An 18,761-nucleotide genomic window follows, 5' to 3' on the forward strand; every position below is an offset into this window, starting at 1 on the left:
GGGTAATTATAGAGATGGAGATACTTGAAGAGATGTGAATGCTAAATTACACCATATTTTCACTCTAAATTACATTAAAAATCACTACATTTTCTCTCCTTTTCAATTAAATAATATTTTTCTACATTTTCTCTCTCCTCACTCACAACCACTTTCAAAAGATATTAAAAAATTACAGGGGGTGAACAGTGTCCCCCCAAATATACAAATGAACAGTAACATTTTCTCTCTCATCCACTCACAACCACTTTTTATATTATTTATATTATAAAAACTCCACGCACACAAGTTGGTGGAATGGATGTGAATGCTCTTAGGTTCCAAATGAGTGTTAACATACAAGTCTTAACATGAGAATCGAAGAATTTTTTATTTTTATTTTTTTCCCATATTGTCAATAGTAGAGTAATTATAATCACTTTATAGTAATTACACATAATTACTCTACTCGTAGATACACAATTTTTTTATAGTTTACAACTAAACATCATGTTTAAGTAGTTGGAAAAAAATATTAAAAATCCTTTTTCACTTCTTACATTAAAACTCATTTGTATATGATCCTTACACTTATTATTATTGTTATTATTTATTTATTTATTTACTGCAAGATTCTGCTTCATATAAATAAAAATATAGTATATAATTGTCGGAGAACAAATTATATACTATAATTTTGCAACAATGTTGTGCAATAGGAGTTGTATTGTCTGCTTTGTTCTTTTTTAAGGTGATTTTCCACTATGTAAAATGTGCACATGCCACGCTTCCCCACATATCTCTTGTGTTTACATCATGTGGGATTGAGATATCAGACAGAGATCATGAGAGAGGGAGGCGGAGCTGCTGGCGGAGCACGGCGGCGGTGGATCTGTTGACGCGTGGACCACTCACTCCCGCTAAACCAAGGGTGGTCAACACAGCGATGAAGGTGTTCCGATCACTTTGGCGACGATGGCGTTTATCCTCCTTGTCCTCTTATCATTTTTTACGGTAAAAGCACCTAACTCCCTTTGAATTTCATAATCTCCAGTCAATACGTCGAACATTGGAAATATTCGTTCAAATGGGTGGTAAGGATTTGCGATGGGACGGTCTCGGTTATACCTATTCCTTTGAATTATGTGTGTTCCATTTCCCCTTTTTCTTGAAATTGCTCAAATTTGTAGTTTTATTGTCGATATTATGAGGGTTTTGATGTTTTTGAATTGGGGATTTTTGGGATTTCGTAAAATTGGGGGTTTCCATGTAGAGACATCCTGAATACTAGGGGGTATTTGTGTATCCAGGTTCGACTTAATTCACAACATGTATAGTTCTTTTGCTACTTTTTTATATGATTTGGTAGAATTACTTTGTTTTATATTAGTGATTATAGAACTGTTTATGAGTTTGCTTATTCTGATTTACTAAGTTAGAAATATAGGTTTTTGAAAGTGTTCTGTTAAGAGAAATTATATCTTTGATTTACCAAGCAATATTAATCTTGTATAACATCAATTAGTAACGATGATATACATTCATTTGTTGTACGTTTTGCTTAGTTTGTGTTTCTTGCTTAGGTTAGTTGTAAGTTAGGCTTATGTTATTGCAGCCTGAGTGTGGTGGTGGCTACATGAAATTGCTTAGTGTTGATGTGGATCAAAAGAAATTTGGCAATGATACTCCTTACAGGTTATTATTTACAAATATTATTTCATATTGTATTCATGTTATTATTGCTTATTGATATTAATGTTTATTACAATATCATGTTCGGACCTCCTATTTGTGGGTATCATGTTTGGACCACATATTTGTGGGTAATCATGAATTCATGATGATGTGGAAGTTGGGATGAAAGGTCACCCTCCTCGAAAAGAACATGCGGATGGTGATTCCTTGGTACATGTAGGGCATGACTTACTGTGGTAAATGTTGTGTTTATGGTATGTTATGATCTATTAGAATAGAAATTAATTCAGTTATTATATATGTACACTTATTTTGTTAATTGGTTTCAGATGCGTTTAATTGTGCTGACATGGGACTGAGACAATGTGATATAATTCATGCCCAGAGGTGAAGATTAAGTTGTTCACCACATATAAGAAGATACTGGTAAAGCATATACTTTAAGGGGAATATGCATGGAGTGGAGAAGTTGTTATGTGCAACGCCCAACTTTTACACATACAAAATTTAAAAAAATATGGCATACTAATCTTTAACAAAAATTGAGCATGACCCGTTCATACATTAAACAATTCCCTGCTTTTAACAAACATCATTCAAAATAAAATCTACGACACTTTGCAAAAGATATAAAAGTTGTGACCATACAGGGTTCATCACAAGTGTTTTGTCCGAACTACCCAAATTAATATTTAAAATCCAAACTACTTACGAACATCCTAGACATAAGATTGATATTTACATTATAAAAGTGTTTTTGACCCATTCACAAAAGAAGACATTAACCGGAAGCGCAAAAAGGGGCGCAAAGTGTAGCATGTTCGTTCCAAGCTCACCGTCATCAAACATGATATTTACCTATCCTTTACAACACCAAACATTCATTAGTTCGACATACATAAGCAATATCAAATCTTTCATTTACCTATCATTATTCGACCCGTTAACAAAAATTGTCCTCTTGTCATCAATCTTATTTCAATTCATTCTTTTCATTCTAACGTAGCTTTCTCTATGCTCTTCTACATTCCTTTTGGAAACGTTCAACATATAGACCTTCTGACCCATCCGTAATGGATCGATACATACCATACATTTTGACATACTTCCATCCTTTTGACTTGTTATCAACAAGTCATTTCCTTACCATTACACGTCCTACTTTCCAAATTATTTTGACCCACTTGAGTGGTCATTATACATCCGCTACTATTGTATTACTTATTCGTTTTCCAACTTATGACATATCATAAATTTTACCATGATCGAACATACAACTCAATACTAAGATTTTTAATTACCAAACTATCATTCGTAGATCTACATGAAAGGATAATCAAGTTCATATGAACTTACCGTGATCTTGCGATGCTTGCGACTTCAGGTGACTCGTGCCTATACGTTATAACTTCATACTTTTAGCTTTTATAAACATTAATTCACATATGCATTTTGATTTATTCGTCATGACTTAACATAATTATACACATATCCATTTTCATTTACATCACCATTAAATCAAGAATTCATGTCAAATTTCAACTAAATCATTCTTAGGCATTTCATCGAACACATAGCGTGCGTACTATCTATGAAGCATGATGTACAAGTAATTATAGCATATTCATCCTAAATTCATCAATGGGTTAACCTAATCTTTCACAATCAATATCATAACCATACTACATATGATTCATATCAAATTACCAATCTAGACACCTTCTGTAACATGAGTTTAACATCAACATCACACAATTCATCCATAACTTTACTAAATTTCATTATCTTACAATTCCAAGTGGGTTTTACCCCAAACTACCAATACAATCAAAATGACACATAGTATTTAGGTTCGATTTCATGCAAAAATCATAAATTTCACATAATTCACTTCATAAAATTTCATAAAAACATGAAATTAAACTTACTTGATGTCAAGAACACTTAGGTGATTACAATTCCTAACTCATGCATAGCAATTTTGACACCTAAGCCTCTTGATTTGATGATTTTCCTTGCTAGGTTTTGAGAAGAAAAGTTTTCCCCTGTCCTCTCTTTCTCTCGATCGCACATGCCTAGGGGAAAACACTGGCCATTTTTTTTTATTAAACTTTATCCCTTATTAACATATTCAGCCCTTCATCTTTTAGAGTACGCTCATATTTGTAATTTCCATACTAACTTGGTTACTTTCCTTTGGTTAACTTCATTTACATAAAAGGGTTTAAACTTACTATTATTTATAAAACTTTCAAAATGGTAAAAATCTATATTTACCATTCCTTATTATTAGAGCATCACGATTAAATTATTATACTATGATATACGAAATTTGGGGTGTTACAGGATGGGTTGTGTGTGTCGTTGTACACGTTCGGGTTTGAGATATAGGATGTGAATTTGTGGTTTGAGTATGACACTTTGATAATAGAAGGGAAACGGGAGAATGCGCATTATATCGCTGGGATACGTGTACCAGAGGGCTTCCACAGGGAGCATCATATGATCAAGAGGGAGATGTTGGATGGAGGGCTTCCTCATGCTGATGAAAACAAGGGTTTGTTCCGTGTATATCGCTAGATGATTAACACATACGACTACTAGCTATAGATATTATATAATGTTTGTTCTAAAGCTAAGAAACAATGAATCAGTGACTTTAGTAGCTATAGGTAGAAATTAAATCAATATGGCCATCAACTCATATTGTGATTTGATAGAGTTATTAGGGCCACACTCTTTTTACTAACTTTTTTGGTTGAGCTGCCCATGGTTATGGTTTGCAAGAACCCTAGAGTTTATAAATTTATGCTTGGTTTTTGTTATGATTTTGTAGCATTAATATTTTTTATCTAGCCCATTTCATTGACTTGCACTTGATTACAGTTTGCACGAACTGAAATTTATAAATATGTGTTTGCTTTTTACTATGGTTCTTTAGCATCATATTATGTGTTCAACTTAAAAAGTCTCGCAGCGCAACGCGCGCGGGTCTTTATCCTAGTTAAAACCAATTTTTAAGAGCATTAACATTGCAAGTTTTTTTTTTATGTTTTTATGTGTCACATGCCACTTGCCTCATCGATAGACGACTCTTTTCTCTTGCCCTACACATAACACACTAAAACATTCACCTCTGTCTTATTTCTCCTAGTCACACTTACATACTTGTTTTAGATGTTTTTGTTGGAAAACTAAACCATACATTTGCTCCTTCACATCCCACCTTTTATCTGTATCACCACATCTCTCCTAAAAAAACAACCTAAAAACACCTCATTGTGGATGCTCTAAGTATCGACAATGGATGCTCTTGTTGACAGAGCCACACAAGTGTTGTTTAGACTATAGATGAGATAGGTATTGTACCTTAATGCTCTTGTTGATTGATGTAAAATTTACCTTAAAATACTGCCCCAAACGATGAAAATGATGCTTCAATTTGGGTGTTTAAATTTGAATTAAAAAAAATCAAGTCATTTGGAGCACTGTTTCGAGATAAGTTTTACATAAATCGACTCGTATCCTCATTCTGATCAAAATCCATAAAACATCGGTTTGTAATTCGGAAAAAAACTTAACTCCGTTAAGCTATTTTTAACGATGGACTATTACCGGCCAAAAGTGGACCTGGTCGGATTATTATCGGCAAATAACTGAGTTGGTTCAGACCTCTTAATGAGGTTCTTAATGGTTCAGACCTCTTATTGGTTCAACACTTAATGGTTCAGACTGTTTGTTTTGCGAGCAGGTGTCATTCAGACATCTGCTTCTGAATGGTTAAGCATTATGCTAAGTCTGAATGGTTAAGACCTCTAATCTGAATTGGTCAGACATTGTCTCTGAACGGTTAAGCATTATACTGACTCTTAAAAGTTCACACCTCTTACTGGTTCAACATAATAGTTCAGGTCTCTTACTGTTTCAGCGCTTAATCATTCAGAAGTTGCCAAACAGCCCCTAAATAAAAAAAACCCGGCGTGGGCCATTCTTACTATCAAATTGAAACTTATGCATTAAAAAGCTTAGGAAATAAATATAATATACAAAAGTGATGCTTATTTTTTGTAATCGTTTTAAAACTTATTTAAAGCATCCAACAGAATGTCGAAACATAGCATATGTACATGGTACCCATGGGAGGCTTTGATGGTGTGCGGGGAGGACCTTCGCACAAGGCCCGTGATTTCGAGGGGCATACGATTTAAAAAAACTCCGATACGTATATGTTATTTTTAAATAGTAAACACATACCACTTCCAATATAGGCTCATTTACAAATCATTTTTATGGTTTAGAATTTAGCCACTTGGAATTAGGTTTATTGAACCCAATACTAATTTGATTCTTTTTAAATAATAACAAAACATAACGGAAAGGCACATTTTTTCAAGCTATGTGAATTCTCAGAGACGCTGGTCCCTATATTAAAATAAGAAAAAAAGAAATTGTACATGACTTGCCAAATATCTTTTATAAATTTATAGGGGATGATAACATATATTAAAATGATATCTCCCGTTATGTTGGAACGTGGAAATCAACCTACTTTATATAGATATATAGCATAAGAACGTACTATTGGGTTTTAATTTTCCTAGTATGGTATGGTATGTGTATATATTAAATACGAACTGACAAATCTGTATCAACTACTCTTTCTCTCCTATTTTTCTTTCCATTGGTAGCGTCGTTGGTGGTTCTTTGACGGTCTCCGCTGCCTCTCGAAACCGTTTGTAAATATCACTGCGGTAAAACTTTCTTGTACGAAGCACTAAAATGAATGAGATAAAACATGCAAACACTGTTGCTCCGGTTATAATAAGGAAAGACATTTTATAACAATCTACTCCTGTGCATGTTAGATCCTCCCCCTCTTTCCGGGTCATTCCCCTTGCTCTCAATTGTTTTAGTGCCTCTTTATCATAAAGTCGACCCGCTACCACCACATTCAGTATGTAAGCCCCGACCGGGCTCGCCCCACCACCCAAATTATACAGGGTTGAATAGTATTTCAACCCGTATATTTCGGATATGATAGCGAAAATCAATGGCCACTGGGCTCCGAAACAAAACCCGATGATGACCGATGACACGTAGAGCCCGTTGGGTACCCCGAACGCGATTAAAAGATGTCCCACACAAGAAATACAAAGGACAATTGTGAGCATCAATGGGCGTGGAAACTTATACCTGGCTAACAAGTGTTCAGAAACAAAACCCGACGCGACCCGACCCATGTAATTCCAGATACTGACTAGTGACACAAAAGTTGTGATGCTAGTAACCGGGTACCCGAGAGACCGTCCAATCTGCCCGAGATTGTCTATCGCGGTAAGCGTCCCACCGACACCGAAAGTGGTAGTTGTGAATAGTATCAACATGTCGATACTAAAAATAGCTTGTAAGATAGTGAAGTCTTCCCCTCTTACCGGTGGAGCAAAAACAGTTTTCCAACAAGATACTTCCCTCACCGGAGGCTGCGGTATGGCTCCGATCGGGTTCTCGGTTGCTATTATATCAACCACAGGGAAATGATTTCCCGCCTCCTGCTTTCGTTTCCAAAACTTAAATTCCTCTCTAAAAACAATGCCAAGAGGAGCAAAGAGTAAGATGACAACAACAATGGCAGTTGCATCAAACTCGGGCCTTGAAAACTGAAGCTTGTTTTGGGTTATGATCATAACCATAAGAAACCCTGCTAACCCTAAAGAAATGTATAACAAGTTATAGAACGTCTTGAGCTCATTAGCCTGTCGCACCACTTTTAACACCCTAACAACTCCAAGAAACACCATCGAAACCACAGCCGGAAGCCATCCAATGAACAAGATAAGTGATTTAGAATCATTCCCATAAAAACCATGATTCAACTGAGTGAGAATCGCACCACTTAACCCTACAAAACCCTTGAGAAGTCCCAACACCACCCCTCGGCTTTCCGGGAAGTTTTTTACACAAGTAACCAAAGCTCCTGTATTGGCAAACGTTTGTGAATTTGCACCTATGCATATGAACATACACATTTGCCAAACGGGTGGTTTCGCTATTTTTTTGGTGACCGCCAGCCAAATCATGAAGTACCCGGAGAAGTTCATGGCGGCACCGATGAGAAGCACCACCCACGGTGGTGAAATTTCGTTTATTAAACCCGAAATGATGCCAACATTCCCACCCAAATCTTTGAACGTGCTAAGGAGATTAAGGGTGCTTTGGTCATACCCAAGAGAGGATTTAATGTCGCCGGAGTACAAAGCGAACATGTAAGTTGCTCCGGCGACAGACATAATGAGAAGGCAGGCAAACACCATGAACCACCTGCCGGTGAAGACGTGAAAGCTGAACATACCGACTTCTTTCATCCGTCCACCGGAAGCTACCATGCTGTGGTTTTTCTAGGATAAGAAATGTGTGGGTTTTGGGAAGATAGAAGAAGATGGTGGTATATCGTATGTATTTATTGCACTATTTAGTTTGTTAAAGTCTTGTTCAACTTTAAAGTTGACCTGCAATTGTAGACATTGATGTATTGTCCTTATATTCGTTTTAAAGATCTTATGGCGTCCAGTGGGTTCAAGAATATTAAAATAAAATGCTAAATTTCTATGCCAAGTGAGTTTGTATATACATAAAGAACGAAGTTTAATCAAGTCCATCCGAGAAAAAGAAACGGCTTTCGGGCCGGTATCGTTTTATTAATTTGTTCTTAGTTATAATGGGTCAAAACAGTTTAGTGTCTATGTTTATGTATTTGGGCCGGAGGCCATGTCTAATGGGTCGAACAAGATAGTAAGTCCAGTAGGTTATGTAACGATTAGAGAACATGCGGGTTTGGGCTGAGAATTTCATGAACCGGTACGTCAAAGTTAATAACCGCATGAGCGGTTATCATGGGAACGACACATCCCTTCGTTTGAAGCGTTGTGACTGTTGAGACGTATCCGTTCATCGCATATAAAGCCGGCTGCAAATCCCTTGTTCTTTGTTTGGTTCAGTTATTCAAGTTCCTGTATTTACAAGTAATTGTTATTCAAAGTTCAAGTTCGTTACAAGTTATATTCGGTTAGTTTCATTATCATTCACAAGTTAGTTTTGTTCGATTCATAATGATGCACTGTGATTATTGTGGGTTGTATGAAAACGATTGTATGTGCGGTCACAACACCGTCCGTTCCGAATGGTCCTGGGTTTCCGATGACGATGATACCAACATTGTTATCAGAGCCAAAGGTTTAACAGGAAGCGGGAGGAGTTGTGATCAAGATGGGAACCGGGTTTGTGGAAACAAAGGAAAATCGGTGGAAACCGATTACGGTGAGGAAGTTATTGTTCGTAGTGGAAAGTGCGGCCGGGCGGCGGAAGAGGATGAGTACGCGCAGGGGAAGCCAACCATGCGAACCGGGAAATCACCGGTGAAGAAGTTTCCAAGGAAAGTGTTTCCAAAGGGTTTCGTGAAGAAGTCCGGAAAGAAATCAAATGCACCAGTGGGTAGACCGAGGAAACCGGGAGTCCGATGTTTCAAGTGCAAGGAATTCGGTCATATCGCATCGATTTGCCCAAGTAAGTATATCAAGTTATCACCGTTACCAATTGAAAGTTATTATGTTGTGAAAGATACTTATGGTGGCAAATGGGATTCAATATGGGTTGTTGATCCCACGTTCAAAACACATATGACGGGAAACCGGAATATGTTTAAGTGTTTCAAGAGACACTTTGGGGTTGTGACAAACGAAAGTAGGAAAGATTTTTCGTTTGTGCATGGAATAGGAGAAGTGAGAGTGCCGGTGGACGGCAAAGACAAGACGATCCCGTGCGTAACTTATGCACCAAGTCTAGACAAGAATGTTCTAAGTCTAGAACAACTCTTGTTTCAAGGGATAGAAACGGTTACCATGGGGGATACGTGTGTGTTAAAGAAAATGTTTGGTTGTCGGTCGAAAGGGTTCGACATTTATGAGGACAAGTCGGAAGTCGACTTGGAACAAGATTATCTCAATGCATTCTACGATAATCTTGGCGTTGACAATGGCTACAAGAAGGAAAAGAAAGAATTCCAAGAGTGTTTGGGTGAATACTACGAAAGGGAATTTGAGAAAGCAAGAAACAAGAAGAAAATGTACGGTGAAAATTCAAAGGCTAGAAAGAAAGAAGTTGTGTATTCCAAGAAGGCGAAAAAGGCACTTTTGATTTACATCGAAGGCGAGAAAGATAACCCGCGTCAATCAAGAGAAACGCTTCGGGAACGAGCGTTAATTCTCTCACAACTCGAGGAGGACGTCGTTGAAAGAAACATGATTATGGAAAGTTGTGTGGAACCGGGAGATCTTATTACATTGCACGAGGAAATAAAGAAACACCAAAGATTCTTCGATGTACCATTCGAAGAAGTCTTGGTTTGGTTCATTACGGATTTCCTCGGGATCGTATGTGAGAAAGCAATGCCGCCAGAACTGATCGATGGCCGAGACCTTAGTCTCATATTGTTACACTGCATCGTGAAGCACAACGGAGGGTTCAAAGAAGTGATGGAGAAAAATATGTGGGACGTGATTGCGGCCAAGTACGGTTACGAACCGGATGCTGCATACGAGATGAAAGTTGCCTACATCTATTATTTGGAACTAGTCGAGTGGTACTTCGACTACATGAAGAAAGAGCGTGAAAGAAAGGAAGATGGCATGGCTGGAAATTCAAGCAACAATTGCGGTTGGATCGACGAATCAAGCGACGACGACGTGGTGGTCAAGATAGAGGTCACCAATAATCGCAAGGAGTGATCGCGGCCGGAGACTCGGATGTTCTTGCTTAGGGCGGTGAATGAAGAACGAAGTTTAATCAAGTCCATCCGAGAAAAAGAAACGGTTTTCGGGCCGGTATCGTTTTATTAATTTGTTCTTAGTTATAATGGGTCAAAACAGTTTAGTGTTTATGTTTATGTATTTGGGCCGGAGGCCATGTCTAATGGGTCGAACAAGATAGTAAGTCCTGTAGGTTATGTAACGATTAGAGAACATGCGGGTTTGGGCTGAGAATTTCATGAACCGGTACGTCAAAGTTAATAACCGCATGAGCGGTTATCATGGGAACGACACATCCCTTCGTTTGAAGCGTTGTGACTGTTGAGACGTATCCGTTCATCGCATATAAAGCCGGCTGCAAATCCCTTGTTCTTTGTTCGGTTCAGTTATTCAAGTTCCTGTATTTACAAGTAATTGTTATTCAAAGTTCAAGTTCGTTACAAGTTATATTCGGTTAGTTTCATTATCATTCACAAGTTAGTTTTGTTCGATTCATAATGATGCACTGTGATTATTGTGGGTTGTATGAAAACGATTGTGTGTGCGGTCACAACACCGTCCGTTCTGAATGGTCCTGGGTTTCCGATGACGATGATACCAACAATACAAATTCTTATAGTTACAAAACGGTTAATAATTCTTTTAAACAGATTTTGTTATTTACGTTTTTATATCGATTTGCATGGATCATATCCTCCATAGACTATAAAGCTGAAATATTTCTTTTACGTTAAGTGGTCACAGTTTTCGTCGTTTACTCTAAAATGAATCCACTTTGACATGTAGGGATTCGTATGAATGGAAGTAGGTAGGGTCGTCTCTTTAGGGACATTCAAGCACGTATATGATTATTGATTAAAGAAAACTAGTGTTATACCACCGCCGCGCGTTGCGGCGGAAAAATCACAGGTCAACCACTACTCGTGTTTAGTAGTAAATTTGTCTACGCGATGCAAGACGTGTCTCTGGTGGTCTACAAGAACAATCAAATTGTTGTCAAGGCAAGACTATGTTCTCATCTTTTCACTCGATCCATAGGGATCATAATTCATTATCCATAGTTAATTAAAAAACATAGTGAAAAAAAAAAACACTCAAGATGTCAAGTGTGATGTAATTCACAATGAAATACTTCTCCACTGTCTTTCATTCTCCACATTATAATCCTTGTACAACAATAAAGATCCATACCAAAGAAGTAAGAATAATGATATTGAAGGGTGATTGTGGAAAATAATGGTAAAGTTTTGCTTTGGGAATTGGTGTGGGGAAAGCAAAATCCACCATGCAACACCAACTTTGTTCTGCTCTCATTCCATTAGTTTGGCATTTCAATTTTAGAACACATACAGTTTCTATACCATAGAAGACCTGAAGATAGTTGTTTAATTTAATAACTTCCAGAATCACCCTTCAATTTTATTGTTCTAGATTTCCTAATGTGTTACTGTTCTTTAATAGCAAAAAATATATAATTCAATTTTAGAACACATACAATTACTAATGTGTTACTGGAGGTCTTTGTTTCCATTATTTTTCAAAACACCTACAGTTCCCATAGCAAAAATATATAGAATGAAGACGGAGCTTCGTTGATTGTTTGATCATGTCGCAAGAAACTGAAATAATTTACGGTTAGAGGATGAAACCTTGTAAATGTGGGAAAACAAAAACAAAAAAAGTAGATGCGTCATTGCCAGGCACCTCCTCTTCGGCATGAATTTTAGCACCACAACCACACAACCACCTGTCACCGCACGACCACGTGACCGGTCTGCAAGTCTCACACCCAATCGGAACTGAGACCTGGCAATGAATTGGAATTGATTAAATGATGCTTTTGAAAAAAAAAAGCAAAATGGGGTAAATGACAAAAACAATACCTCCTGAAACAAACAGTTTCATTATAAAATTGTTGCTATCCTCATATAACTGTAACTTATCTATAAGGTATAAACTGTAAAAAAATAATAATCATATAAATACAAGTATGATGAGTATTATGTAGTTAGTATTCAACACTACAAAAGATAAGTATTGTGTTGACTGTTGAACTGAAAAAGATCTATAAACATTTTAATTCAAAAAGTCTTATGTTTGGAGTGATTGAGTGAATATAATCTGGCAGGTGTTCTATGAGTTAAATGGCAGCTGCATAATGTAGTAGGGATGAGCAAATGTACCCGGTACCGGTACCGAATTTACCGAACCGGTTTGGTACCGGTCGGTACCGAGCTCATCCCTATAATGTAGCATCTATGTTTCTTTTTTTATTTCAAATCTACAGTTCATCTTTATAATCTTGAAATTCACAATTCATTGCCTTCAACTTTAAACCTAATTAGTATCAGACATGGTCACTTTAATGAACATTTGTGTATTTACTTAAGTCGGTAATAAAATACCTAAAACCTAATGGTAACAAAATACATAGAACATACAACTTCTCATTCAGCTTGTTGCCTCTTCTGCACAGGAGAAATTATCTTGAATCTGACCCATCCGATCCCACTCCCATGTACTTCCCTTTAAACCCTTTCCCACCCGAACTGATTTCCATAGAAGAACTCCTCCATAACTTCCTGCCCACTCTAACCAACTTTATCCTAAACAATTCAAACAAACCTGAATTAGTACCATCCAATTACCAAAAAAACAACAAATGAAACACTTAATTCACAATTCCAACATTAAAACCATCTTCAAACAAAGAAAATTACCCGATCAATCTTCCTTGGACCACCATCAGTTCTTATCTCCAACTGATTAGGGCAAACAAACCCTAACAACCACACCATCACACCGAAGCAATAAGCATAAATTAAAACAGTTGTATGAAATAGAATCAACATTTTGACATATATTCTTTGTGACAAACGAAGTTAACTTAGTAATTATTATTTACAAGAAATTACAATCTGATGCATCTTAATGGTTTGTGAGTGTTGTGTGCTTACCCGCTCGTCTGCCCGTTCACCATAATCTTAGAATCTTCGCCGAAACCTCACCAGATGTTACCTACTCATCAGATCAACATTAGTCGTCGGATTAAGGTTCAGGGACAGTCGATCTAACCAAATAGCGAAACATGCAATAGAAAATGACTTACCAGAAGTTGATCGAAACCCTAACTGCTTGACCGCCGTCATTGTCAGAGCAATGGCAGCATCTGATGTAACATATCTTGTCGCTCTCCGTCAAAAACCATATATTCGGGCCAGCGATTGGTTCATCGGAAACGCATCTGAGTTACCAGAAATTGGCCGGAACCCCAGCTTCCTAACAGAACCGGCCAGGAGCCGTCAACCCGTAGAATCGTCGGAAAACACCATCCCCGCCATTGGATGTTGGTACTGGTGACGCATAGTAGGTAATCGGAGATTCGGAGATATGATGCCTTTGCTTTGCTTGTACCGGAATGACTCCAGATCAGAGCATCATCTTGCCATGAATATCATGTGATTGGAGGGAGAATAGAGATATTAGCTGTGGTAATGACCGGAGCGTCGGAACCCTAGAACCCCGGCCGTGAAGTTCCCATTCAGCGACAACAATACCGTCGGCCGGAGACCATAGCCGGTTCCTCCATCACCGCCGCGTCTCTCCCTATCCTCCGTCGCACGCTCTCTCTCTCTCTCTTTCAGCAGTCTCTGTCTAGTCTTTCTACCGTCAGAAGTGTTGGGTTTTTTTATATGTTAAAAAACCCTTAAATACCCTCTGAGTTTTACTGTTCATTTCGTTTGGTTGTTAATATATAGGAGAATAACATAAATGGGGGTGGTTTGATTGTGGTAAAATTACTATTACGTACATGAAATTTACGAGAGGTTTATATAGATAATAAAATTCATTCCAAGATAAGGATAAACTTTTTATATGATTTCACTTATGTTCATGATTAATTATGGGGCAATGTTCCATTGAAGAATGCAATGTATCAACGCTAGATGTTTAGTGGTTTTAACATTCCCTCCATTTAAAACATTGTTGATTAAATCCAACATGCTACTCTAAGTTCTAGTCATTTTGATCTTAGGGTGTATATTGTGATGATGGATATATATAATGAGACTAAATTTTGATGTGTGTAAATAGGATTTATAATGAATGCGATGTTGTTGTTGGATCAGTTCTGTTTAATCATAATGGAAAACATGAAAACATACCTATTACAGCAGACAGTGCAGTGGAGCCAATCAGAGAAGATGACATCGAGTTCGACATAGTTGTCATTGTGATCTGGTTCCTCCTTAGGGTGCTAACTGATGACGGTGATGATGAAAACCGAATAGGGGATTCGGTATGGAGAAGAGGTCGATGATGTTATGATTATTAGGTTATGTCTAAGTGTGTAACCTTTTGACCTCTACATAATTCTCCTTATATAAGCACCCAAGAGGAAACCTAATTAGTTAATAAGGGTAATATGGTCCATCAACAATTATCAACTAATTATTTAATAGGTTATTATATATTTTGATCTATATTATGTAAATGATTATAATGACTACTAGATTAAATATTAAACATAATATATTTAATCTTACATTCTCCCACTTAGCCGAGTAATCATTTACTATGAGTATTAGATAAGCCTGATATTCATGCCACGTCATCCGCCACGTTAGATGCGTTGAGTCGCAATTTCCCCAAAGAAGAACTGTAAAGTGATTGTATAAATTAGCTTCAAGTCCCTCAGCCATCCCTGCAATGCAATCATTTGCCAATGATGAAGAAGGGTATATACGAAACGTACATCTGAGCATCTATACAAACAATAAAAAAAATTAATAGACCAAACTATGAAGAACGGGTGTCGTGATATTTAACAAGTGAACATATATGCATGTAACCTGATATCAAACCTGTCCATTGTGTAAGATGACATTGACTCTCCCTTCAATAGCATCTGCCAATCCTACAACTTTCATATCTTGAAAAGCAGTTGGTGCTTGCCCTTGAAGAACATATCTACGCAGGCATTGCTTACATGACTAATACATTAAAAGAGTCATGCGGTTAATAAGCATATTATATAAGGTTGGGTAGTGGTGAATTGACCTGCGGTATAAACTATAAAGTGTGGCTGAAATGACCGGTGGCAAGAAGAGAATGAGTGAAAGAAAAGTGAAATTAATAGAACCTTTTAACAGCCATTCAAATAAATGGCCATTGGTGTTACAATTCTCAAAAGTAGATACTATCCATATAGATTTTTAAATGAAAGGACAAAATGTATAACTTCAAGAAAACCACAAGGATGATCTACGTAATTTACTCTATTAAACATTTAACATTTCATAAGATAAGAAAAGCAAATGTTACTTTAAACTTTTGAGCTATGCAGTTAATGCGGTATAAAATCAGATATCAGTCAAGGACCGATATTTGAGATATAGATTATTGCGGTGGGATATCGGTAATTTTAATATCATGCAGAATTTATATATATCACAATTTAACACTAACAATTCAGTATACTCTCCTACCGTTAACAAATTAACCTTTTGCAACTTACAAAACAACAATTCTCGCAAGTAGGAAATAATTAGGATTTAAAACACCAACGATTTAACAATTAAAACTTAAAACACTAATAGCAGCAATAAGAAGAATTAGTCCATCTATTTTCTAACACCCAGATATTGATATGCCACCAAGAATAAGTCAAAGTCAACAACGGGTAAGTCAAGGAGGACACAACAATTATGGTAAGTCAAGGAGGACACAACAATAAGTCAAAGTCAACCACGGGTAAGTCAAGGAGGTCTTTTTCGTATTATTACCTGCTTTAGCTCGTGTTTGAGCTCTTGCCTAACCCATTCCATTAAAGAACACTCAATTTCAGTTGGAAGGCCAAATCCCATACTGTCTGAAACATCGAGACCACTGTCAAACATGTTAGTGTCACCGTCTACTTGCTCTTCATCGTCGTCGGACATTGTTGCTCATGTACCCTCCCCAGGTGATACACCTATACATACACCATATTCATTAGCAATAACCATTAATTAACCAGACTTGGTTGTAAACATGTTTGAGATAGATTCTGATAAAGGTGCAACCATGCAAGTAGGGGTGCAAACGAGCCGAGCTACGCGAGCTCGGCTCGAAAAAAAGCTTGAACGAGCCGAGCTTAAACGAGCTCGAGCTCGAGCCCGAGCCTAAAAAACAAACTCGTTTAGTAAACGAGCCCGAGCTTCGCTTATCGAGCTCGAGTCGGCTCGCGAGCCTAAACGAGCTTTCTATTTATATATTTTTTATTAATATATTAAACATATATTTATATAATAATAATTACCATTTATATAAATATAAAAAATAATTTAATTATATGAATAACAATAATTATAATTAATATAAATTAATTAATAAATACTAAACGAGTCGAGCCCAAGCCAAGCTCAAGCTTGAAAAATTGCCTTCGAGCCGAGCTTGAGCTTTAGAAATAAAGCTCAAATCGAGCCGAGCTCGAGCTTTCATATGTTAAACGAGCTCAAGCTCGAGCCTGGTCGAGCTCGGACTCGGCTCGGCTCGTTTGCACCCCTACATGCAAGTGATCTAAAATAGCCATCATAAAAGTAAATTAACATCTAAAAGATATTTAAAATATTAAATATACAAAGATATGATTAATTACCTGTTAAGCTTTGTAAAGATTGTTCTAGCTCCCAACAAGCCATGACTGCTTCCATTGCATGGACACGAACATGTTGCTGTAACTGTTCTTTAAATGACGATAGCAGTATAACATAATGTGCCTAAACACAAATAAATAAATAAATAAATAAATAAATAAATAAATGATTATATGCTAGTAACAATAAAACGATAGACAATCGTCCTAGGTTTTCAAAGACGTGAGGTGCTCCAAGGCGTGTCGATCACAAATATCACAAATAAGCTTTATTTACAACCAAAAAATGTGCCTCTCTTATTTGTTTTATACATCAAGTTTTTATCAATTAAACATTTCATAAATTCTTCATCCCTTAAGTTCTTTTTACGTATCAACGCCCTACATACACTAGTTTTGACTTTTGACCCAGAAGTACATGAGACACATAGGACACAGTGTGATGATATCAGAAATTCTTGATGAGGTTATAGAAAAGAGGATTGTTTAAAGTGAGAGAGACAGGGGTTCCACAACAAGAGGAAAGTAGAAACTTAAAACATAAAAGAATTCCCTCATTCTGAGTGGAAAAGGCTTTAAAGGGGACTCCACAAATAATTACTCCTTTGGAATAATAACATCTTATTAATCAAAAGTATGAACTGAAACTATGCATTTTGCATAGAGTACCTGTATAAAGTTCACAGTTAAACCCCATCCCCCTATGGGCCACTTTAGCCCACTAACCTGCCAAAAAAAGGTTTTTATATAATCTATCAATAAAACTTCATCAGCAAAAAAAGATTAGTTCTACACACCTGATGCACTATATATCATCAAACTATCTACTTGTAGAACACAAAGAAGAACTTCAGACAAATCTCCCATACGACACCAGCAGGCCTAAACAACAGCAAGAATGAAGGCAACCATTTTGAACCCAGTTCGGATTCAAACCCTAACCCGATTTGTTCACCTCCAACTTCAACTACTCTAACCTGTTTATCAAAAATTGCAGCAATTAACCTCTAATTTAAGTCAAGAACGACACAATAACCTGCTATACTACATATAACTCAAGAAATTTGATATTTTAACTCAAGAAATTTGTAAAGATAATACAAATTAGAAACAATCGAACACAACAAAAATACCTGGTGGTCCGACGGCGTTGCAGGGGTGGTTTGGCGAGGTGTTGCGGCGGCGCAGAGGAGGTGGTCTGGCGTGGTGTGCGGCGTGAGTCTAGGGTTTGGGGGAGGAAGCGGTCTGGGGAAATCAGTAATGGCGATGGTGTTGGGCAAGGTGGGTGTTCTTCGTGGGTTGATTTCGAAGCAGATGGGGGTTCGACGTAGGGTAATTGGGAAGCAGTTGAAGGTGTCGTGGGAGCCCTTTTTTTTGCTGTAATTGGGATTTTGGGGGGGGGGGGGGGAAGCAAAGGTGAGGGAGGGAAAAAGCCCGCCTTTTTTTAGGTATTAAAATCTAGGTAAGATAGAAGCCTGACCGTTGGATCGTATCACTTATCAATGGTTGGATTGAAAGTGCACATGGATCAACCCATGTCGGCCCTATTGCTTTTAGGGGTGATAAACAGGTTGGGTTTGTGGGTTGACGGGCCCAACCCGAACTTGAAAATCGTCTCAATCATATGAATCCTAACACGACAAAAAATT

The 18,761-nt window shown here is 37.3% G+C and overlaps 2 protein-coding genes and 3 long non-coding RNA genes across 7 annotated transcripts; 1 reads left to right on the plus strand and 4 right to left on the minus strand.

Moving 5' to 3' along the window:
* Nucleotides 1-753: 753 nt before the first annotated feature.
* LOC118486431 lies at nucleotides 754-2,246 on the plus strand. The gene is made up of 3 exons (XR_004879046.1): nucleotides 754-993; nucleotides 1,595-1,928; nucleotides 2,004-2,246. It is a non-coding gene; the product is annotated as an uncharacterized LOC118486431 (long non-coding RNA).
* A 23-nt stretch (nucleotides 2,247-2,269) lies between these two features.
* Nucleotides 2,270-3,757, minus strand: LOC110905448. The gene is made up of 3 exons (XR_002573127.2): nucleotides 3,603-3,757; nucleotides 3,031-3,069; nucleotides 2,270-2,537 (listed from the first exon to the last, which is right to left on the minus strand). It is a non-coding gene; the product is annotated as an uncharacterized LOC110905448 (long non-coding RNA).
* A 2,372-nt stretch (nucleotides 3,758-6,129) lies between these two features.
* On the minus strand, nucleotides 6,130-8,136 carry LOC110908370. Its single transcript, XM_022153306.2, has one exon. The coding sequence runs from the start codon at nucleotides 8,055-8,057 to the stop codon at nucleotides 6,327-6,329; it is 1,731 nt and encodes a 576-aa protein (XP_022008998.1). The 5' UTR covers nucleotides 8,058-8,136; the 3' UTR covers nucleotides 6,130-6,326.
* A 3,836-nt stretch (nucleotides 8,137-11,972) lies between these two features.
* Nucleotides 11,973-14,910, minus strand: LOC110908371. Of its 3 annotated transcripts, XR_002574562.2 has the most exons (7): nucleotides 14,642-14,901; nucleotides 13,585-14,202; nucleotides 13,433-13,493; nucleotides 13,196-13,257; nucleotides 12,917-13,081; nucleotides 12,359-12,432; nucleotides 11,973-12,281 (listed from the first exon to the last, which is right to left on the minus strand). It is a non-coding gene; the product is annotated as an uncharacterized LOC110908371 (long non-coding RNA). The 3 variants fall into 3 exon arrangements; XR_002574561.2 differs by having other exon boundaries at nucleotides 13,585-14,910; XR_002574563.2 differs by lacking the exon at nucleotides 12,359-12,432 and having other exon boundaries at nucleotides 13,585-14,906.
* An 88-nt stretch (nucleotides 14,911-14,998) lies between these two features.
* On the minus strand, nucleotides 14,999-18,509 carry LOC110905449 (anaphase-promoting complex subunit 1-like; the record flags this gene model as incomplete). The annotated part of the gene is made up of 6 exons (XM_022151192.2): nucleotides 18,246-18,509; nucleotides 17,910-18,089; nucleotides 17,116-17,236; nucleotides 16,262-16,449; nucleotides 15,341-15,469; nucleotides 14,999-15,241 (listed from the first exon to the last, which is right to left on the minus strand). Coding segments are annotated over exons 4-6 (528 nt in total), but the record flags the coding sequence as incomplete, so codon positions are not given.
* Nucleotides 18,510-18,761: the final 252 nt, after the last annotated feature.

This window comes from Helianthus annuus, chromosome 14 (genome assembly GCF_002127325.2).
Source record: "Helianthus annuus cultivar XRQ/B chromosome 14, HanXRQr2.0-SUNRISE, whole genome shotgun sequence".
Classification (NCBI taxonomy): Eukaryota; Viridiplantae; Streptophyta; class Magnoliopsida; order Asterales; family Asteraceae; genus Helianthus; species Helianthus annuus.

Excerpts from the sequence above, each read along its gene's own strand:
- LOC110908370 (XM_022153306.2), bottom strand. The coding sequence starts at position 8,057 with ATGGTAGCTTCCGGTGGACGGATGAAAGAAGTCGGTATGTTCAGCTTT.